General features: G+C 50.4%; 1 protein-coding gene and 2 long non-coding RNA genes across 6 annotated transcripts; 1 reads left to right on the top strand and 2 right to left on the bottom strand.

Moving 5' to 3' along the window:
• Nucleotides 1-191: 191 nt before the first annotated feature.
• LOC122218108 lies at nt 192-6,659 on the bottom strand. Its single transcript, XR_006201867.1, has 4 exons — nt 6,506-6,659; nt 5,062-5,204; nt 1,251-1,402; nt 192-872 (listed from the first exon to the last, which is right to left on the bottom strand). It is a non-coding gene; the product is annotated as an uncharacterized LOC122218108 (long non-coding RNA).
• Nucleotides 1,921-21,805, top strand: PRDM8 (PR/SET domain 8). 4 transcript variants are annotated; one of them, XM_042936105.1, is made up of 7 exons: nt 1,921-2,036; nt 2,590-2,687; nt 13,927-14,177; nt 15,228-15,364; nt 17,675-17,895; nt 18,895-19,126; nt 19,536-21,805. In XM_042936105.1, the coding sequence occupies exons 5-7, from the start codon at nt 17,677-17,679 to the stop codon at nt 21,137-21,139; spliced, it is 2,055 nt and encodes a 684-aa protein (XP_042792039.1). In that variant the 5' UTR covers nt 1,921-2,036; nt 2,590-2,687; nt 13,927-14,177; nt 15,228-15,364; nt 17,675-17,676; the 3' UTR covers nt 21,140-21,805. The 4 variants fall into 4 exon arrangements, with proteins under 4 accessions (XP_042792039.1, XP_042792037.1, XP_042792036.1 ...); XM_042936103.1 differs by lacking the exons at nt 1,921-2,036; nt 2,590-2,687; nt 13,927-14,177 and having other exon boundaries at nt 15,171-15,364; XM_042936102.1 differs by lacking the exons at nt 1,921-2,036; nt 2,590-2,687; nt 13,927-14,177; nt 15,228-15,364 and adding an exon at nt 15,775-16,137 and having other exon boundaries at nt 19,539-21,805.
• Nucleotides 16,110-18,942, bottom strand: LOC122218109. Its single transcript, XR_006201868.1, has 4 exons — nt 18,862-18,942; nt 18,637-18,770; nt 16,925-17,113; nt 16,110-16,264 (listed from the first exon to the last, which is right to left on the bottom strand). It is a non-coding gene; the product is annotated as an uncharacterized LOC122218109 (long non-coding RNA).
• Nucleotides 21,806-21,867: the final 62 nt, after the last annotated feature.

The raw sequence follows: 21,867 nt of genomic DNA, 5'->3' as shown, positions 1-21,867 counted from the left end.
AGAGAGAGAGAGAGAGAGAGAGAGAATGGGGGAGGGGCAGAGAGAGAGGGAGACGCAGAATCTGAAGCAGGCTCCTGGCTCCGAGCTGTCAGCCCAAAGCCCAACGTGGGGCTTAAACTCACAAACTGAGAGACATGACCTGAAGTCAGACCCTTAACCGACTGAGCCACCCAGGTGCCCCCCAACACACTATATGTTTTAAAATTCAGTAGAGAGCCTGACAGCTTCCCTCCCCTCTCAAATTACAAGGCAAAGAGAATGGTGCAACATTAAAAACAGCAGGTTTTAAAGGTTCTCTTTATGTTGGTAACCAAAAGCCTTAGGGAGGACTGACTGAGTTCATCTTTTCAGAGCTGGTTAGATGAACAGAGTACACACAGGATGGGGAGAGGGTCTTACAGTTAGGGTTGGGGGGTGGTCTTTGTATTCAGAGAAGAAACTTCAACTTTGAGGTTTCTGAAGGGGTTCCCCGGCCCCTCCCTCCGCTCAGTCCTAGTCAGGCGGACCCCTGCCCGAGCCTCCCTCCTGAGATCCTGCATATGCTTCCTTGCTAAATGACTCTTCGCACCGTTATCTCCTCACGGGATACATCTGTTGGGTGCCTTGCATCCTCAGCTCCGCTTTCATCTCTTCATATCTCAACACATTGTTTCCTTTAGTCCTGGTGCCAGGGTGGAAGGGAGCCATCCCGCCCGGCCGCGCTCAGGGATTGGCAGCGAATGAATGATTGGCAGCGGGTATCTCTGTCAGGGCTTTGGCATGCTGCAGAGTAGAAGCCCTGTGCTAATGAATGCCATCTACACCTACCAGATGTGCCACTGGGTGACATGCCAGATCTTTTACATAATGCCATTCTGCCGGACAGGAGACAGCTGGGGGAGGGGAGTATATTTTAATGTTTTAATGCCATGGAGTCTTTTTTTTTTTTTTTTTTTTTTTTTTTTAATTCAGATCTCCCGCCACAGCAGATGTACCCAATCAGCTCCCCTTACACTAGGCTAAAACCTATGGCTGAGGGCATCTCTGGAGAGCTGGAGTTCCCTGAACAGATCCCTTGGCTCTCTCCTATACTCATCACACCTTTTTCCTTCCTTGAGTTTGCTCGCCTCTCCCATTCAAACTCGGGAATTTTAAGTTAAAGATATAAAAACACTGGAAGGATCTGAAATGAAAGGGGAGGAACCACACTTCCTACCCCTCCCCCATTCTCTCCTTCCCTATGCTAAATGTCCAAGAAGAGTTTTCTTCACCTCATCCCCTTCCTCTTCCACCGTCCACTGGAAACTAGAGTGTATTTGTCCCCAAGGGTGATATCCTATCAGTGACTATCCCACGTCCTGGCTGAGTAGTTGTCTCAATGTGTAGGTGTCCAAAAATCCACGCCGTTGGAGAGGAATGTTTCCTGAAGTGGGATGAACAAAGTGGGAGGGAAGGGAAATGAGAAAAACACTTCTGACGGACAGCGGGTGTGTTTTGGCTCCCCACACCACCCGCCCCCACCCCGCCCAGCTCTCCACACTCCCGTCCCGGGGGAAACGGCTGGAACCGGGATCGGAGGAACTGCCTACTGGGTCCCCCGCTCTTTCGCTAGACCTGCCAATCGAAACCGCCTCGAAATTCGGGGGCCTTGGCAGGGGCAGGCCTCTGCTCCTCCTCCCCAAGGGCCAAACCCCTCTCTCCTTCTCCGCCACACACGCAAGCACTCGGGCCGCTCCCACGCCGCAGACTCCCGTCCTTTGCCCGCCTCGGCCCGAGTCCCGGCCGCTAGGCCCCTTCCCTCGCACCCGCACCCCTCCCCTCCCGCTGCCGAGGCTCCAGATGGCGGCTCCTCGCGTCGGGCTCGAGGCCCCCAGACGCCGCCCAGCAGCAGCCGGCGGTCGCTCCCTCCCTCCCTCCCAGCTGCTGCGGCAGAGACCAGGATGGACTGCTTTGAGAGGACGGCAGGCTCCTGCACTGGCTCTGATTGGGACGGGAGCCCCGCCGCGGAGGGGCACGCGGGAGCCGCGCTCACGGGGAAGCAGCTTTGCAGGCCCCAGGTGAGGAAGCCGCGGCGGAGGGGGCAGGAAAAGACGGGAAAGCCGGGCCACTCTCGTGGCGCCCTCACACCCACCCTCCGTCCCTGGCCTTCCTCCTCGCACCACCTCCCAGTCCTGGCCGAGCAGTAGCTGGACCGGAGCACCCGCAAGACCGCGGGGAGCGACCGTGCAGCTGCCAGGAGGGGGCGCCCAACTCCCCTGAGCCGGGGCTGGAGGGCGGCTTTGCTGGGGATCCCGCCGCAGCCCAGTGGGAGGCTGTCTCGGCGGGCGGACTGCCCCCTTCTGCCGGAGAGCGGTAATGTCCAGCAGCTGCGGCCGCCCCCTTCCCCATTTTCTCCTCTTCTTCCTACCACCCTCTCTCGCTTCCCATTTGCTTCTCTTTTTACTTTGCCTGCTAGGTTCCGTTCCTACCCTCCGTGTCCCTCCTTCCATTCTGGAACTTTCCTCTCCTTCCTTCGTCCCTGCACACGCTCGGGGAAGGGTTTGGCTGCCCGCTAGGGGATGCTGGGGAAGGGGATGCATTTCAAGCCTAGACTCCCGCTCCTCTCCACAGATGCTCCTCTGAGTGCCCGACACAGCAGCCCTGAGACTAGCGGCAGGGGTCGAGGTCATTCTCTCACGGGCCAGGGCCGGGCGACTCTTTATTTGCCGGTGAGTGACGCGTCCGGGAGCAGCGCTTCCCCTGAACCGGGAGTGGGGAACGAACTCCTCTCACAGGACGGATGTATGAAGTTCAGAGGCTTGGTACTGAGCCCCTTTCTCCCACCCCAAAGTCAGGCCACTCGAGGGCATCTTCCCTTTACACATATCCCTAAAAACCCCAAGTCCGCCCCCCGGGACAGTTCTCACAGCTTCCTCCTCCTAAGCAGTTTTGCCGGGTGCCGGGGCGGCACTAAAAGGCCACCGCACCGGGCGTCTGTGCCCATCTGAGGTCCTCTCTAATCCCCCGTGCTCTGGCGCGTGCCCGCAGACCCTCCTCTCACCCCGGCGCCGCGGCCGATGGGCATTAGACCCCCGAGAGCACGTTCCGTAAGCTCCCAGCACAAATCCCCTCGGAAACATTAATCACAACCACCAGTGAATGCAAAATGTGTGCCCGTGCCGTGTCTGCTTTTTAATCCCGAATGTAATTCTGGAAAGCAGCATCAGAAAGGGGCTCTATTAATCCCTTACACGAACAAATACAATCTCTGACCTACTAGACTTGTTTTCCTGCAGTTTCACAAAGAGTTAGCCCCACTCACTAGAGGAATGTTCAAAGACAGGAAAACTGTGAGAGACTTGCCAGGCATTTATGCAATAACGGGGTGCACTTCAGCCAAAAGGCGTACCTGTTGGACAGTGGAATCACTGGCCAGGGATCCCGAAATTCTGCAGAGGCAGAAGCAGAGTATGTCCGGGGAGGGGGGAGAGTGGGTTGGGCAGCAGGCACCTAGAGAGTTTGGAAGCCCCAGAGGAACCCCAGTTCTCTCTCCTCCACAGGCTTGGGACCCAAGTGACCTAATCTGAGGGACTACCTCCTCATGAAGGCGCTAAAGCAGGCAGAAGGGCTCACCCACAACATTCAGGGGTCAGGGTTTGACCCCCTGAGGCCTGTTCCTCGCACTTGAGATTTCATTCTCACGTCCAATTAATCATATCTCCCTTCTCCCATTTTGATCAAAACCATCTTCCAGCCCTTCATCATTGTAATTTGCACCATTGCCTTTTATCTGCGATTAATTAGGAAATCGAAGAAGATAACGGAGGGTCAGGGTCAATAAATCAGCCGTAGGGACAGAAGGATGGACAGACGGTTGGGTGGGGGGTACTGTGTGGGTGGGGCACTGCCAACCGAGCCCGGTTGGAGCCGCGATGGGCTGCGCGAAGGGGTTAAGGCGCTCGTGTTGGGCTGAGTGGAGCGTCTGCTCTGAAATAACCCCAGTGGGCACAAGCAAAGACTTCTCACTGTACTACCGCAGTGGAGAGTCTCCTGAGATTTTTTGCTTTTCCTGTTTGAGTCTAGAAAAAGAGAGAGGAGAGGATTTGGGTGGGGTGAGGGTGGGATTCCTATTCCTGTCAAAGGGGCCTCCCTCCTGGCAGATGAACAGATTTAAAGCTGGGTGTTTTTAGGCTGGGATCTATTTCTTCTGAAGATCAATAGATTTACTTGTGCATCCTTTCCTTCCCTCTCCACTTGTCTGCCAGTCTGAGAGAAAGTGAGAGGAAGGGAAGGTGGAAGGGAGGGGGAGGAAGAAAAAGAGAGACTGAGAGACTCTGTTCTTATGATCATATCATAACTCCCTAGCCAAAGAGAAAAGCTTGTAACACGGCGTGGCTCTCTGCTCTCGCAGAGGCGCAGGACTGTTCCTTATTCTTTTCTCCCTCCATGAAATCGATCACGCCTCCCAGACGGCTGAAGGAGGGCACTTTGCCACTCTTCACAGCTTCGCCCCAGCCTCTTTAGCTTTCAATTGAAAACCAATTAAAGGTTTCTATAAATCTGTTAGCTCCCCTTTTATCTGGGGACCCCTGATGCATGCGATACTGCCCTTTAGATGCCTCTTCCGTGTTTTGTTTTACAATTGTTGTATCAATATAATGCGGCCTTTCTTCTCCTGTCTCTATAGATACAGATACACAAGGAAAACCAAAGCTATTCAGTCTCCTCATTTGTCCAGCAGCCTAACAGTGGTGCCCTTTCTCTGCTGCTGCTTTCCCTGCTTCGGGAGCAGCAGTTATGGTAGAAGCAGATGGCTACTGATTGGGGGAGCTTTGTGGCTCTAATACTGAATACTTTATGGAAAAGGACTTTATCATGCTTCGCTGGGCAGAGGAACAAGGGGGTGAGATTTATGGCCAGGAAAAATAAATCTTTTCCAAGTTGTGGCTCCTTCTCACCAGTTGTCTCCTTTGCTGGTAGTGGGAGGGGGGGTCAAAACACTGAGGAATTGGTTTTATTTTATTGTATTCTCTTTTCCGCTAACATCACTTCTTAGTCAGTCTGAGAGGAGAGGAGACTAAGAGGCAGAAGGTTATGAAATACCTTAGGTGACTGTTGCTGCATCAGCATTCTCTGCCCTCAGGAAAAAAGCAGAAGGGAATGGTCTTGAACGCTGTCTGGGGCCAGGTTTTCCCGGACGTCCTGTTAGTTCCTGGGTAAAACATCATCCTCCATTATCCTATTCTCTATAGGGAACAAAAAAGGATGTAAATGCTCCCATCCGAAAAATCAGAGGAGGTCACTGGTATTGAAGGAGTGGGGCCCTGATGAGGCATATGGTGATGTAGGTATGCTCCTCCACTCTGAAAGGGTCTGAGCTGCGATGATGATTAAGGGATGTCTGGGAATGACAGTTTTGGGGCTCCTCATCGAATTTTCAAGCTTTGGGGAATATAGAGATTCCAACACTCCGCTGAAGGTCTAACGCACCCCAGGATGACTGACCCTTGCATCTTTTCTCTTTTCTTCCCCTCACCTGAGTTTTACCTCTCTTGAGTCAGGTATGCTCTCTGTTGCAGGAATGCAGCCCTTCTCTGTATGCAGTAGGCTGCACCTTTACTCCTCTTGCCCCCCAAACCTGTTCCCTAGAGCAGTGCCACCCTCTCTTCTACCCCTCCTTTAGGTCTCCCCCTCCCAGGGGCCACGACTAAAGACAGAAATGCTCCCAACTTGCCTACTGGCAGTTGGGCACAGAGACATGGAAGCCACATCCAATCGTGGGCCTCCCATTCCACATCAGACCCCTTATCTTCTTAACATTTGAAACGACATTTTCTACTCAAGAAACGTTTGTTGAGAATCTTTCATGTTCCAAGCTCCTTTTCTCTGCCTTTCCTATTATTTTACCTTGTCCCTAGAAACTGAAGAGGAGAAGCTAGGAGGAAGGAAAGGCATGCAGCTTCCGGAAGTGTCATCTAACTTTCGGCCACAAGCTAATTCTTCCCAATTCTGTGGGTACTATCACCCCAAATACCCACGCACACCTTTGTGCACTGTTTCTCTCTGAAAACGAGGGAAGTGAAGCAGGAAAAGCAAGATTTAAAAATTACATTTATCTAGGTTTCAAAGTGGCAAGCACTGAGATACTTTAAGTAATTAACTGTTTGGGCTCTTGCTGCATGCTAGGCCGAATGCTCTGCCAGGCTTATCACATTTAATTATAATCCTCTGAGTCAAACGCTATTCTCTCTAGTTCACAGCTCCCCTTCCTTCACAGGAAACAGACGCACAGAGAGGCTAACTAGCCCGAGCAAGAAGTCCAGCTGGGATCTGAACCCCGGCTTCCTCTTGCCGCCCTGTGAGATAAATGTTGTTTTTGCTATTTTACAAATGCGGGCACTCAAATTCAGAGAGGTTAGGCGATTCGCTCAAAGACACAGAGCTAGTAGATTCCTAATAGAAGCGTTTAGGAAGCCAAATTTGGAGCTCTTAACCACCACCCGTGGGATCCTTCACAAGAAAGAGCAATAAGGAGCCCACAACTGACCTCTGTCACCGGGCCCCTGCCTGGGCGGGAGACTTCCCAGAGCTCTAGGCTACAGGCGTGGGGGCGAACAACGCGCCTGCTCCGGGCCGCGGCTGCGGGAAAGCGGCGGGCGGCCCAGGGAGGAAGCTCAGCACCGCAGCCCCGGCCCCGACAGGGGCTCCGTCGGCCTTGCGGCCCATAATGCTCCGCGCGCAGCCCGCGTGCGGGCGTCCGGGGCGGGGCCAGAGGCAGTGGGAGTGAGAGAACTCGCTGTGCTCGAAGTCCCCCGGGCAGCGGCCCACCTCGCTCCCCAGACTTGGGTGTGGAGGGGAGGGCCGCGGCTGCCCTGCACGCTCCAGAGCTCGCCCGCTGCTGAGCCTCCGCCCTTCGAGGCAGAGAAGGGGCAGCGTCGCTCAGAGGCCCTGGGCCCCGATCAGACCGGCGGCGTGGTGCCCCGGGCTTCTCTGCCCACCCACACCTTGGCTTTCTGGCTGCAGCTCTTGAGTTAACCCGCGAGGCATCCCGTGTCCTCCGTGCGGGGTCGAACTGCCTCAGCCTTTGCTGCCCTCACATCCCTGCGTTTCTAACGCGGCGCCGCTACCAGTTCTAACGAAAGGACCCCCTGACGACTGAGGGATGGAAGTCTAATCAGCCTCCTGGCACAAAAGTGCTGCCTCTTCCGCAAAGGGGAGGAGGGAATGGGGATTGCCTGCCGCCCCTGCTTGGAACATTCGGGCCCTTCCTTCAGTAGAAGCGATCCCTGAATACCTGAACAGATGCTTCCTGCCTCTATCTTCCAGTACCTCCTTCCGGGTTCCCTAGAAACTTCGAGAATTCCTGTAGCCTTCGCTGAGTGGCTTTGAAAGCGGGTGCACAAGTCCCAAATTTTTTAAAAAGGAAACGCAGGCAGTGTTACTAACAGTGGCAATAGCCCGCACTGAATTAAGTATTTAATATGTGCCAGGTGTTGTTCTCCACACTTGCTAAGTATCACCTCACCCCTCTCAATAACTTTATGAATAGAATTTCCTTTACCACTCTCGGTTCTCAGATGGAGGCCTGAAGCACAGACCGGTTAAATTATCTGCCCCGGGGTCAGGGGCCAGGATTCGAACCCAGAGAGTTTAGCTCCCCTGGTGGAGCTGGGGCCTGAACCTGAGTTGTTGGTCCTTCTTGGGTCAGTTCTCCAGACTTGTGAGTCAAAAGAATGCTCCCTAATAAAGGTATTGCGACCTCTCTGGGATGTCCAAGACTGAAATGAAACTAACCCCGGCTCTTGGAAGTTATCCCTTACCATCTGCTCAGAAACTGGCTTTCCAAAAGTCGTTCGCCCTGGTTTTCTGTCCTCACCGCGACCCAGGAGGCAGCTCTTTGCAGATCTAGTTTGCTGAGGAGGAAAACCAAGGCTGAGAGAGGTCACCGGCAGCCCTGCATATATGAGATAAGAATGCAGACCCGTGCCTCTGGAAAGGGGGTGGGTGCATGGGGGGGGGGGGCGGTGAACACTGCCTACCAGAGCACGTGCGAAGCGGGCTGGGAGGAGGGTGGTGGTAAAAAGAGCATTGCTGTTCCCTCACGCCCAGCCCGCAGGACGCCTTTCTGCGAGGCAAGTGGCGCCTAGCAGGAGACAAGGGTTGGCAATAATTCCTGGGAGACAGCAGGAGACTGGAGACTATGGAAAACATGGCGCTTCCTCCCTGCTCTGTCCAGGGCGTGTCTGGAGCACACCCAGCTCACCTCGTGGCCTCTTCTCCCTCCCACCCCCTCCCTCACGTTCATGGTTTACGTGAGCTGCTTCTAAAAGAGAGATCCCCTGTTGAAGGTGGCAAGTCTTGTTCTGTTCAGGTCCTGTCTAGTGTGAGGCTCCATACTCTTTGGTGACTCATCCCAAACATAGTGGGAGCCGTGTCTTCCCTTCATGATACTGTCAGGGTAATCTCCTGAGCCTCTCCCAGGGTGACCTTGTTAGCCCACACCGAACCCCATGTCTGTCATTGGCCTTCTCTGCACTCAGCTTTGTCGCTGTGCTCTTTACTAAGACATGGACACCAGGGACTCCAGACATCAGAAATTGTCTGCGTGTAGTAGGCATAAAGCATGGAACCAGCCACACTCTCAGTACATTGACTTTCCCCAAGATATTTTCACACATTCAGATGATCCCCACTTGTCTGAGACATTAACTTCCTAGAACCCCAGGTAAACTGATTCTGTAGTGTAGATAATGCTATGAGGCACCTGATCACACACACAAGGTACTAGGTACTAAAACCATACGTGGGAAATCTATTCTTTAGAACTCTATTCAATTTGGCTTCTCCCGGAACAATTGCTCTTCTATATGACTTCACACAAACTATCTTCTCCAGAACTATCCTACGTGAAAACATACAAGGAGCACCGCCTACTTTGTGAACTTGGAGCCAAGAAAAATGATAGTCCTGAATGTTTTTTTTTAATTGCTACCCTCAACAATATTCACTCCCAACCAGCTTAAACACACACACACACACACACACACACACACGCACACACACACACACACGCATGCTAGAGAACCATATCTGATTAGATATAAAAATTGTTCAGACCTAAACTGAATTCTAGGCCTTTGGGAAACCTCAACATCCAGGTCTTTATAGTCAATATGTTTATTTTTCTTAGGATTTTGTGAATAATTTATTTGATATTTCTGGATATTATTTATTTTTAAAATATGAATTTTCCTCAAAACTTTAGAAGAGGTTATGAATTATATCTTGGTTATGTTTATATTATATTACCAGAAGACTATCAAATCAATCTGGGAACTGGCCTTTCGATCAGCAAGAGAACAAATATAACTTTCAATCTCCTTGCATGTTATTTCTAATATTTGGTAATGTATCTACAGTATTGTTTATAGTAGTCATGCAGTTACTGCTGTTTGTGGCAAGTTGATCTTTGAATTCTCTGAGATACCACTTCTCCAAGTATTAGAATTGAAGAAAGACTTACATTGGGAGTTTTTAAGTGCCTATGATGCTTGAATCAAAATCACGAAAGATGGTTTTCACTCAAACAGTCCAATATGTTATATGACCAGGGGAGCAGTTTAGGTATGAGAGCATAGTTTGTGAAGAAATCAAACTATATTTCCAAGGCTCTAGCAAAGCAATATGATTTGGTGCTGTGTGGTTACTGACTGATATCTATTCCCCCAAATCTTTTTCAGTTTTTTCCCCTTTATTTGCCTCCCTTTTCCTCAGAGAAAATCAGATGTCTGCCTCTCTCTTTAGCCTTCAGGAAAGTATGCCATGGACAGATTCCAAGCTAGAAAGTCCTGGGCATGTGTGCATTCTTCCTAGACCCCCTTCCCAGGAGAGGAATGTTTATGCTGCTCATCCCCCAGCAGCCCAATTTAAAATCAAAGTCCATACCTCAGAGAACTAGCTGGGATCAGATGCTAGGTATTTCTCCTAGTATTAACCCAGTGTAAGTCAATCAGCACCTGTCTTTTTAACTCAGGAATCATACACAGCCTAAAATAGAGAGATAAAGAGGTGAGATTCAAGTACTGAGTGTTGGGATAATGTCCCTTCTCCTGGCTGTGTAAAGAAATTTGATGTAGGACCTCTCAATGTGGTGACATTCCTAAGGCCTAGAGTCAGTCTTCTTAAAATCTGATGCTCTCTCCCATTTGAGACTGCTCCACAGCCCTTGGTCCCCAGTCTCCTGGAAAGCTGGGATCAGGGAGTGAGGAAGCTTGGAGTGGTGACTGTGGCCCTACTTATAGTTCCTTCTGTCCACCCTTCTCCTCCTGCTGAGACCTATTCAAGCACTGTGGTGTCTGAGTCTAGGAAGGACATTGTAACCTACAGATTTGACAAAACTGGGATAGTCCTTGCCAGCTCTCTAGATATTATATGGGGAGTGGCATAAAAGCTGGGAGAACCTAACGGGTCAGATGCTGGATATTGGATTTGGTTCACAGGTCACAGTCACACAGGTGAGCATGAGGCACTGATTTCAGATTTGTGGTAGTTGTCTCCAATATTACCTCAGTTTGCCAGCCCTGCTAAAAGTCATACTCAGAAGCTAGTAAGCCAGTTAACTAGGACTCAGATCCAGGAGAGGAAATGAATTACACAAAGTCCTCAAAGACTATCCAGCTCACAGCTGAACTCCCAAAAGAAGGGGAAGGGGAACTTGAGATCCCTCAGAGTTATAAGCTTGAGAAAGGTAGGTTATAATCATAATGAGAATAGTTGTAGTAGAGCACCAGCATTAAAAAACAACTACATTTATTGAGAAACAGGATGAAGCAAGAAAAATGTGAGTCAGGAGTAATGATCTCTGAACTTGAGAGAATGGAGTCCCTCCTCCCAGGCTACAGAATTATCCATCCTTTGAGAGTCTGGCTATCCCTGGACCAGCCTGGCAAACATTCACTCCTTTATCCCTGATGAACCACCTATAGTACTTAGGCAAGGAATAGACCCAAACTAAGATTGCCATGTACACTTATACAAAACAAAGTGCCCCCCATCCCTGTAAACTTTTACCCAGTCAGCAAGTCTGCCTCTTCTTGTCTCTGAGTTATCCCTTAGAACATTTCTTATTCTCCAAGATAAGCCTGTGCAATGCAATACCCCTCCAAGAAGTTCCATTCTGTACCTCCCCCCAACACTCACAGCCCCATCCAGAGACTTCCCTGTGTGAAATTAGTAAGTGTTGGAAATAGTCTCCACAGTCTGTTTCATTGACCATCCTCTTGTCTCCCAGTGCATTTTCCCTCTCACCATGAATTGCTTTTTTTTTTTTCTTTTTTTGGCAACTGAGACTTGCTGGTGTAGTGCTTTGGAAATAGGATTAGAGGGGGATGGACCAGGACTTGGAAAGGAAGAGAGAAAGCAAAATAATGTGCTTTCATTCTTAAAGGGTAATAATCCTCCTGAGTGAGTTATTCTTGGAGACTTCACCAGCCTCCTATCAACTGAAGTTGAGGTATTTTGGGGCCCCATTTCTCTACCCTGGGAGGAGAAAGGGCATTTCCATTCTAATACTCTCTAAGAATCAGATTTCTTTTCTTACACTTTCTCCACCCTCTCACTTAGTTCATAAAAGGCACCACCTCCGGAATCATTCATCAACATCTCTCCAGCCTTCTCTTCCAAAACAATACTGCAGTTGTCTACGTGTGTGTGTGTGTGTGTGTGTGTGTGTACCATAATTGCAGGAAGCCTTGCTAAGGCAGAGCAAGGTGAACATACCTTCACTCTTCATTGTTGTCTCTCTAATTATTTAATTGGAAATAAAATCCCAGGGAAAAGAGCTCCAAATATAAACCCATTGTTCCATGTGAATTAGATCAAACTATTGACTGAGATGCATTTTTATAATACTGTTTGCAACTGAATAAATGCCTCAATCCTTCATTTAGTATCAGTGAATTCCAGGAAGTAATAACACAGAGTGATTTCAAAGTAGTTTATGCACCATTTTAGCCCATAAATTTCTAGGGAAATAAAAGTAATTTCTACATTTTCTTTACATCCTATTAATAATTGTCATTAAGACCATTTATATTACCAGGCAAAATGTGCACCACTTAAAATACTGGAAAACCCTCAAAGTAGGAATGCTGAGCTTAATCTTGCCCATAGTTGTTTTTTGCTATAGCAGTCATTCAATACATAAGATAGAGAGTTGGTTGGATTCATAGAATGTTAGAAATTCTTTTATTTGGGGATTTTAATTTGAAATCAGTAGGGAAATCTTAATTAGGGGTCAGAAAAGTGAAATTGAGAACAAGTATCTGATGAACAAGTATCAGATTCTCAATACATCTCTCCCCTCACTGATATATAGAATCTTAGCTATTTTCTAGCTTGGGATTTGGACAGTCAAGCTCCCCACACCCAACTTAAGTGTCAGAAGCATTTTTTTTTTTAATTTTTATACAAACTGGAGTTTAGGTTTCAGAACTTCAGAGGAGACATAGTCTAAGTGTCCTGTATATTTAAGAAAAGAAAGGCCAGCAGAAAGAAAAATGTTTTCCACTTAGAGTTTAAGGTTATCTAAGTGCCCACACACTGAAGTGGATGCTTTTATATTTACAATATGTAGGAGAATTTTTTTAATGGAATTGAATGGAGAGATGACTCTTCCTGGGAAAGGAACACTTTCTGTTCTCTGCATAACAGCAAAAGGAGGTTCTAAGGAGTGTTCTGATCAACAGTGTAATGGAATAAGGGTGTTGGGCACTGCACACACACACACACACACACACACACACACACACTGTCACTTTGTCAGGCTGGAACACCTCTCTAAGAGACCACAACTCTCTTTTGGCTACTTCTTTATCTTAACTTGCTGTTGTTAACATCTGTGCCTCTCCTGCCCTTTCTTTTTCCTTTTTTTCTCTGAATTCACTTAAGTGTCTGGCCACTATTCTTCATCCCTGCAGGTTTTCTTCCAGATGTTTGAGGCATTTTTTTGACATTTCTAATTCTTCCACCCTTTTTTAAAACAAGTGATAGGGGAAGGAGAGATGCTTTCTTGACACACACACACAGAGAGAGAGAGAGAGAAAGGATATATGAATGAAGCGTCCAGTCATAAGACAACTAGTGGCTAAAACACTCAGATTCTTTTATATGGACTTGTGAAAGCCCTCAACATTGAGCTTTGGTCAGAGTTGCCCTTTACCACAATGTTTAAAAGTGTTCATACATGCATAAAAGAAATGATAGGTTAAGATGAAAGACAATTCCCATTTAAGAAGCTTTGAAACTCAGTAGCTAACCTGGAAATTCCCCTCATCCTCCCTAATGTATAGGGTTTTGCCTAATATATAGGGCTTTTGCAACCCTTCTTTGCCGGAGTCCCAGTTTACACCGAGGCAGGCGCCCGGTCTGATCACAAGAACTCGGAACTTGTGTCTGGGGGGGAGGGGGGGGAAGGGGGCTAACCAAGACTGGGTGGAAATGGTGGTGGGTGGGTAGGGGGGAGATAGACATTAAGAAGAGAACTCACGCAGTCGGAAATTACTCCCACATTTTTATTTCTCCTCGGCAAAAACCTTCCCTGGCCTCCTTGGACTGCGGGTGCGGCGAGGAAGGGCACGTTCTTCGCTGTCCCACTGGGAGCCAGAGGGAGGTCTCGAAGTTGAGAGGGGGTCAAACACTGTATGCACCCTTTCCTTTTAAGGTACGCTCTGCCAACCCCCAAACCACTTACCTTATTGCAGCCTGGATTAAAAAAAAAAAAAAAAAAAAAAAAAAAAAAAACCGAGGCTGTGTCCTTCCTAAGTCGTGGTTCTGTTCCGTCCATTTAAGCCGGCTACACAATCTGATTCATCCTAAAGCTAACATACTGCCCCCCTTCAAAGCGGTGGTGTTGTGGGTGGGGCTGAGAGAGTGGAGCTGTCTATACACTAAAGGTCTTTCTTCCCTTAGGATTTGGTAGTTGAAAGGTGAAAGAGAACCCTGAGATCCCCCAGCGAAAATGTGTTGCGGCCCCTGTGGAAGGAGTCAACTTTCAGGCTGTTAAAGTCCTCAAGTCATTAGCTTCAGCTGCTGCACTAAAGGGGCAAGCCAGCGCCTCTAAGTGGCTTAGCGCACAAACGAGGCTCCCGAGACGGCCGCGGCAACCCCATCCGCTCTTCCATCACCGGCTGCACGTGAATTGCTCTCCGGAGCCCATCTCGGTAATAATTTTTACTTTGACTACCCCCCTCCGAGGTCTTAGAACACGGGCCGCCCCCAACATGGGACCCCCTCGGGGACAACGAAGAGCTCGCCAGGCAGCGGAAGAGCTGGGACTGCTTGAGCCTAGTAACCTGGATTCTTCCCACCCTTCTCCCCCTCACCTCTCCCCCCGCCCGGGTACTCGAGTTCTGGGACCAGAAGACCCCAGTAAGTCCCCTGCTGCGATCTGGTGGCGTCCGCGCTCCAGCATCCTCACCCCATCTCTGGACCCGGGGGGAGACAGAGCCAAGTTCTCACCAAAGCGCATCCTTTCTGAATCTTGCTCGGAAGGGCATGGTAGGGTGAGCGCTCCAAGGGAGAGCTGGCGCCGTTTTATCACCCCCAGGCAACTAGCTGCGCAAATCAGCGGTGGCTCAGTGGCCAGAGAATCCCGCGGGGCTAATCCGCAACCCTCCTCCCCTTCGCCAAACTCAGACTCGGGAAAGGCGCGCGGGGTCCGTGCGCGCACTGGGTGGCCAGCTCTCTGCCAGAGGTTCCCCAAGTGCCAAGAGAAATGGAGAAAGGCCCGCTCCAGGTCTTTTGGTACTCCCCTTTCTGACCTCGACACTGATTTCCCCCTCCTCACAGTCCCAGAGGGCCGAAGCTTTAGGAGGATGCGGGCCAGGCTGCGCCCAGAGAGGCTTTGCCACTTGGGGAGCTCAGGACCTGCGGGGCGCAGGCAGGCTAGAGAGACCGCTTCGAGGCAGGCGGCGCCGGAGGGAGCGCCCAGCCCAGCAAAGAGTTAAAGGGAGGGGACGTGGGCTGTCACGCGTCATTGGGCAGATTATGTGCAGCAAACAAAAAGTGTGTGTCTGCGTGCCAGTCAGTCACTGCATCGGGTCCATCTGTACAACTCTCTCCGCGCGCTCTCGCTGTCTCGCTCTCGCTCTCACCCCTCTTACTCTCTCCTCATCTCTTTCACCCCATCTCTCCATCTCTCTCTCTCTCTCTCTCTCCCTCTCGCTCTCTCTCTCCCTCTCTCTCCCTCTCTCTCTCTCTCCTCTCTTTAGGTACAGCCTACGAGACAGCAATATCAACACCTCTTGACATGGAAATGCACTGATACAATAGGCAAAAGAAGCACTCGATTGCCTCTCCCGGTTCCTGGTGGCCTTATTTGGGCGATTCGTTCCTGACCTTATTCCTGGTAAGTGTCCGTGCTTTGATGTGGGAGGGGGATGGGGAGGAAGGCAGGTTTGCTAGGGGAGAGTGGAAAATTTTGCCGTCCGGCTCGTCATCTACCAGAAGAGAAGGGATCTCTCCCGGCAATACGGTTATACAAAGGGAGGAGCGGGTGGGGAGCACTTTGCGGGAGAAGCGAGTGACTGGGGAACGCGCGGCCGCCAGACAATGCCTGCCTATCGGGAGGGCGAGCGGCCGGCGGCAGCCGCGGGCGCTCCGCGAGCCCCGCGGGCTCTGGGGAGGACCCTCCCCCCCGGACGCTGAGCGCGGGGCCTGGAGCCGGCAGCGGAGCTCCGAGCGGCTGGGTGCACGGGCGACCGCACGCCGGCCGGCGAGCCCGGGCTCTCGCCCAGCGGTTATTGTGGCCGGCTCGAGGCTCGTGGCGGCCGCCGCGGCGACGCGAACCCCTATTAGCGCGGCGTAGCGAGGATCTTTTCACCATATTGTTAGGTAGAACTGCATTTTAATGATTGCGTCCCTGCTGTTGCCCGAAGTGACGGGGCGACCTCCCGGCACAATGAAACGCTTGTGTGAAAGAGACTTTTAAAAGGAGGAGAGAAATTGAGGCATAAAACGCTGAATTGAGGAAACTGAAAAGGAGAGAATAGGATTCCGTTGAAAAGGAGATGAGGGGTTCTGAAGGCTTTTTATTTTTTAACGTATTTAAATTTGCAGTTAGAGGTCAGAAAGGCTACGTGTGTGGGGTAAAAGATGCCCAGAGATAGATGCTGTGATAAAGTAAGTTTCTACTTTATGGATATTTTCTCTTATTTCTGTCTGGCAGATACAGCCCAATACTTGACATTTGCCGGATGTAGCGGAGTGAATGGAAAAAAAGGCTGACCAAAGTTTCATGCTCTGTTAGCTGGAAAGGAAAAAAAAAAAAGCTCTACCTTGTAATCACATTTGCAAGATTAATTGGTTAATAGACATTAGGATAAAAATGGACATTACTAATATTATTCCATAATGAACAGCTACTCAGGAAAAGAATTAGGTCTACTCTTTCCTGCTACTTAAATTATACAAAGCATACATAAATTATTGCCTATCTCAACGTTGTTAGGGAAAAACCAACTTGGGGGAGTCTTTTAATCAGTCAGAGTTAAGAAGGCAGTTAGTTCAAGGCCAGTTTAAAATTTAAATTCCTGTTTTGTTTTTGTTTAAAAATGACAAGTTTTGGAAGGGTGTCCCGTGGCCAAGGAAGGAAAATGTCTCTTTATGACAGTTTAATACAGAGCCCTCCATCAGGGCATTACTCTCTGAATTGCTGTGGATTAGTCGGAGAGCCCACAGAGGTCTACAGAAGTGGGGCTGCCCCCTCTTGCCCAGACAGGGTCATATCTGGGGAAGAGAGAATTCACCAGTCACTGCACACACAGTATTTCAACCAGGGGACACGTCAGGCCTGCCCTGTACCTGCTACTTCATGAGGTACATGCAACTCAATCCACCCCCTTGTATAACAAGGTAACTGGGATTCACCCTCATCCATAAATAAGCATGTCGAGAAAAAAATAATTACCTCTGCTTGCTGCTTTTAATTAAAGCCTCGGAGGGACAGTGTTGGATTATGGTAATGAGCAGACATACGTCCCCTCTTGTAGGCTGCAGAGAAAGGTTAGCTGACACAGAATCGGTGGCCCAGACACTCCACTTGAAATCCATTCGCCATGCTCGGCTGTCTCTGCTTGCTCACTAAGGCTGCTCCCCTCTTTGGAAGAAAAACAAAACAAAACAAAACAAATCAACTCCTGGCCACTCAGTTCAATAAACAAGAGGAGAGGAGAAGAGCTTTCTCCCAAGGGTTGAAAGTTATTTTCAGTCAGGAAACTATATGCTAGTAAAAAAAAAAAAAAAAGAAAGAAAGAAAGAAAAAAAGAAAAAAGAAAGAAAGAAAAAAGAAAAAATCCTATTGTTCTCCCCAATCTGGTCCCAAATCCTGGCCCATCCTCCCCCAAGCTGATGCAAAAACCCGATCTCTCTTTCCTAGCCCTATTTTCCTTCTGGAGAGCAGTGCACTCTGAGTTCCCACTCTTCCAATTATTTTAAAAAGCGAGTGAGGGGTGGGAAGGAGAGGAAAGTACTCCTTAGTTGTCATTTTCAAAATGCTCCAGACTTAATCTGCCACTGGCTTTATTTTGGAAATAAAGGCTATGCAAAAATCAGGCAAATTCAAGAAAATTTTGTCTAAGAGTTGAAATGTTCTGCCTGGATTCATAGAGGCAAAAGGAATAATATAAATTGTTTCCTTGTCCTGTGTATCTGTCTCCAGTGATGGAGGATTCAGGCATCCAGCGGGGCATCTGGGATGGAGATGCCAAGGCTGTCCAGCAATGTCTAACAGATATTTTTACCAGCGTTTACACCACCTGCGACATCCCTGAGAATGCTATATTCGGTCCCTGCATCCTGAGCCATACTTCCCTGTATGACAGCATAGCTTTCATTGCGCTCAAGTCCACAGACAAGAGAACAGTCCCCTATATCTTCCGGGTAAGTCTTGGCCATTGGTGGACAGGGTATGAGGGTAATGCCTTGTTGAAAACTGACTAAGAATCATTCAAATGACAATCTGAGATAGGTTCTGAATGTAGAAAGTGAAATAATGTGAGACATCCTATTTAACAGATCAAAACATTAAAAACAGAAAAACAAAAATTAAACTCAAATTATTGGCAACTTATTTCTGGAATAAATGACAAAAATTCGATTCGGAGTACCAGGTATATCTAAATTGCTGCCTCAGTCCTAGGCTTTCCTGGTGATAAACACAACTTTCTTAACTTTGGGGCAGATTTCAACCAGGGTTGAAGCTGTTTGCATAATAACTACTCTCTGTAAGTTCTTTTATTATAAGCATTGGCTACATTTGTGTTCCAACCTAGGAGGCCTAGTTTTCTCCTAAATGTTACTCTTTCTAGTAAGCTAGCTAATACCGAGAATTTGTATTTAATAAAGATGTTAATGGCTTAACAATAAAACAGCATTAAATTTGTATGAGTTTCAACATATAATTCCTCTCTCATTCTTTCTTTCCAAAGAAGAACTATTAATTGTTTAAGGCAAAATTAGGAGGATGAATCAATGCCACAGAATAATTTCTAAGATCTAAACTTGCTTTTTTAACTTCCAGAAACAGACAAAATCCCTTACACTTGTGTAATGTGAGATAATTGAGAAGTGCATTCTCAAGAGGTTAATACTAATTTAAATTGTAAGGAAAAATTTCCTCACCAATATATGAAAACTACAGTTTCATCTATATGATTGATACAGTGTTTCAAAGGACCGTTATCTTGCCTCCTGGTTACAAAAACGAAGATGGGTGCCGACCTGGGTCTTGGTTAAGCTTGAGCTCAGATAATTCTCTGGAAAAGAATAACATAGAGGAAATGGTCCGGTTCCTCTGGCTTCATTCTCTCACAGGAGTCTCCCCCACCCCCCACCCCCATCCCCTACCTCCTTGTATTCTTTCTTTTTTCCAAACTGTAGGTAGACACCTCAGCAGCAAATGGTTCTTCGGAAGGTCTCATGTGGCTGCGTCTCGTCCAATCAGCCAGAGATAAAGAGGAACAGAACCTTGAAGCCTATATAAAAAACGGACAGCTGTTTTACCGCTCTCTCCGCAGGATTGCCAAAGACGAGGAGTTACTAGTTTGGTACGGGAAAGAACTGACTGAGTTACTCTTGCTCTGCCCCTCTAGATCCCACAGCAAAATGAATGGTAGGTTGGCTCGCGACCTGCGACGGGGCCCTTCGCTAGCGGGGAAGACGCAGGGAGAGGCGGGGGCTCCCTCGGGCGCACTGGCGTCTTTCCTCTCTTAGGGCGTCTGGGCAGGGAAACTTCGAGCTGGGACAGATAGGTGACGATGAATCGGGGACACTAGGTTTGATGACTGCACTCCTCCCCCGCGCCCCAAATCAGGAGGGAAAGTTAGATCAGGTCGGACAGGATACTCTTTTCTCAGGCACTCAGGTCCTGAGAGATGAAGGTGGATTTGTGAAAAGGGTGATGGCAAACTGGTCTGGAGACGATGCTTAGTAATCCTGTGGTGTGCCTGTGTGTGTGCGCGCGCGCACGTGTGTGTGTGTGTGTGTGCGTGCGTGTGTGTGTGTGGTGTTTTCTCACTAAGCAGGGTCGTCCCCTTACACATGCCTGGAATGCAGCCAACGTTTCCAGTTTGAGTTCCCCTATGTGGCGCATCTGCGCTTCCGCTGCCCCAAGAGACTTCACAGCGCTGATGCCAGCCCCCAAGAAGAGCAAGGCGGCGGCGTGGGCACCAAGGATCACGGGGGCGGGGGCGGTGGCAAAGACCAGCAGCCGCAGCAACAGGAAGCGCCCTTGGGCCCCGGCCCCAAGTTCGGCAAAGCCGGACCTATCCACCACTACCCGGCCCCCTCCCCCGAGGGCAGTAACCAGCCCGCGGCAGGTGGCGGCGGCGGCGCCAAGCCCTCCACGGACTTTCACAACCTGGCCCGGGAGCTCGAAAACTCGGGGGCAGGCAACAGCTGCTCCCCCGTCCGGGGCCTCGGCGGCGGCGGCGGCGGCCACCAGGAGGCGGAGCTGAGTCCCGACGGCAACGCCACAGGCGGCGGCAAGGGGAAGAGGAAATTCCCGGAGGAGGCGGCGGAGGGGGGCGGCGGAGTGGGGCTGGCGGGGGGCCGGGGCCGCTTCGCCGAGCGGCCCCTGCCCGCCTCCAAGGAGGACTTGGTGTGCACCCCGCAGCAGTACCGCGCCTCGGGCAGCTACTTCAGCCTGGAAGAGAACGGCCGCCTCTTCGCGCCGCCCAGCCCCGAGACGGGCGAGGCCAAGCGCAGCGCCTTTGTGGAGGTGAAGAAGGCGGCCCGAGCGGCGGGTCTGCAGGAGGACGCGGCCGCCGACGGCGGGGGCGCGGCCGCCGAAGACCAGGACGCTGGCGGCGGCGGCGGCTCCTCCACGCCCGTGGCCGCTTCGCCGGCAGGCGCCGACAAGCTGCTGGCCCCGCGGCCTGGGGGCCCGCTGCCCGGCCGGCTGGAGGGCGGCAGCCCGGCGCGGGGCAGCGCCTTCACCTCGGTGCCGCAGCTGGGCGGCGCGGGCGGCAACGGGGCGGGCGGCGGCGCGGGCGCCGGGGCCTCCGGCGGAGCGGGCGGCGGCCAGGGCGCCGCGTCGGACGAGCGCAAGAGCGCCTTCTCGCAGCCGGCGCGCTCCTTCTCCCAGCTGTCCCCGCTGGTGCTGGGCCAGAAGCTGAGCGCGCTCGAGCCGTGCCACCCCGGCGACGGGGTGGGCCCCACCAGACTCTACCCCGCCGCCTCCGACCCTCTGGCCGTGAAGCTCCAGGGGGCCGCGGACCTGAACGGAGGTTGCGGGGCCCTGCCGAGCGGTGGCGGCGGCGGCCTGCCCAAACAGAACCCCTTCCTCTACGCCACCGCCTTCTGGCCCAAGAGCTCCGCTGCCGCCGCGGCGGCGGCCGCGGCGGCCGCGGGGCCCCTGCAGTTACAGCTGCCCTCGGCGCTCACGCTGCTGCCGCCTTCCTTCACCTCGCTGTGTCTGCCCGCGCAGAACTGGTGTGCCAAGTGCAATGCCTCCTTCCGCATGACCTCCGACCTGGTGTACCACATGCGGTCGCATCACAAAAAGGAGTACGCGATGGAGCCCTTGGTGAAGCGGCGGCGGGAGGAGAAACTCAAGTGCCCCATTTGCAATGAGTCCTTCAGGGAGCGCCACCACCTCTCCAGGCACATGACCTCGCATAATTGACACGGAAAGGACCCTAGCTTTCCACGCGCGCACAGTCACAGTCAAGCCACCTACAGGAAAAACACGCGAGGACATCCACCACCTCCTTGTGACCTGAAACATTGCACCCAAAGACAGAAACACACACACACACATACACGTGCCACCCCAACCTTCTCATTGACCTGTTTACCCGAGACCTGCATTATACACGCAGACACACACACGCACGCACGCACACACACGCACGCATACAAGACAGGATGGTGGATTTTTGATTGGGTGGGTTGTTCGAGGGGTTTTCTTTTGAATGCACGCATTTTCACTTTCCAAAAACAAAGGTACATTTTTAAAAATGTCATATATTGCAACATATTGATGCATTTGTCATACGTTTCTACTTAAATTATTAAGCACTTACGGTTTAGATGTAATAATTATATGTAAGGGCAAAATTTATTTTAGATATAAAGTAAAGGAGGAGGGTGAGATGCTTTCTGCATTTCTTGATGACAGTTTGTGTTCTTACAAAAAAATAAAATAAATAAAAAGGGGTCACCATTCAATTTAAGTTTCCAGGGGGAAGTGCATGTATCATGAAATGATTATCGACTTCAATGAAGAATGTCATCATTATGTAAATATGTATTTCCTTTTAATACAAAGTGTAATTTTGTGCCAGTGAAATGGAGTCTGAATAGTTATGTGTTTCTTTTATCCCTGGAAAGATTTATTAAACTTTATAGATT

The sequence above is a fragment of the Panthera leo genome, chromosome B1, assembly GCF_018350215.1.
Source record: "Panthera leo isolate Ple1 chromosome B1, P.leo_Ple1_pat1.1, whole genome shotgun sequence".
In the NCBI taxonomy this organism is placed as follows: domain Eukaryota; kingdom Metazoa; phylum Chordata; class Mammalia; order Carnivora; family Felidae; genus Panthera; species Panthera leo.
The sequence above is the reverse complement of the archived record's forward strand: the minus strand, read 5'-3'. Positions and strand labels throughout refer to the sequence as shown.

Excerpts from the sequence above, each read along its gene's own strand:
- PRDM8 (XM_042936101.1), top strand. Across the intron at positions 17,896-18,894 it reads CAGTCCCCTATATCTTCCGG|GTAGACACCTCAGCAGCAAA; the intron begins GTAAGTCTTGGC and ends TCCAAACTGTAG. Across the intron at positions 19,127-19,535 it reads ATCCCACAGCAAAATGAATG|CAGGGTCGTCCCCTTACACA; the intron begins GTAGGTTGGCTC and ends TTTCTCACTAAG.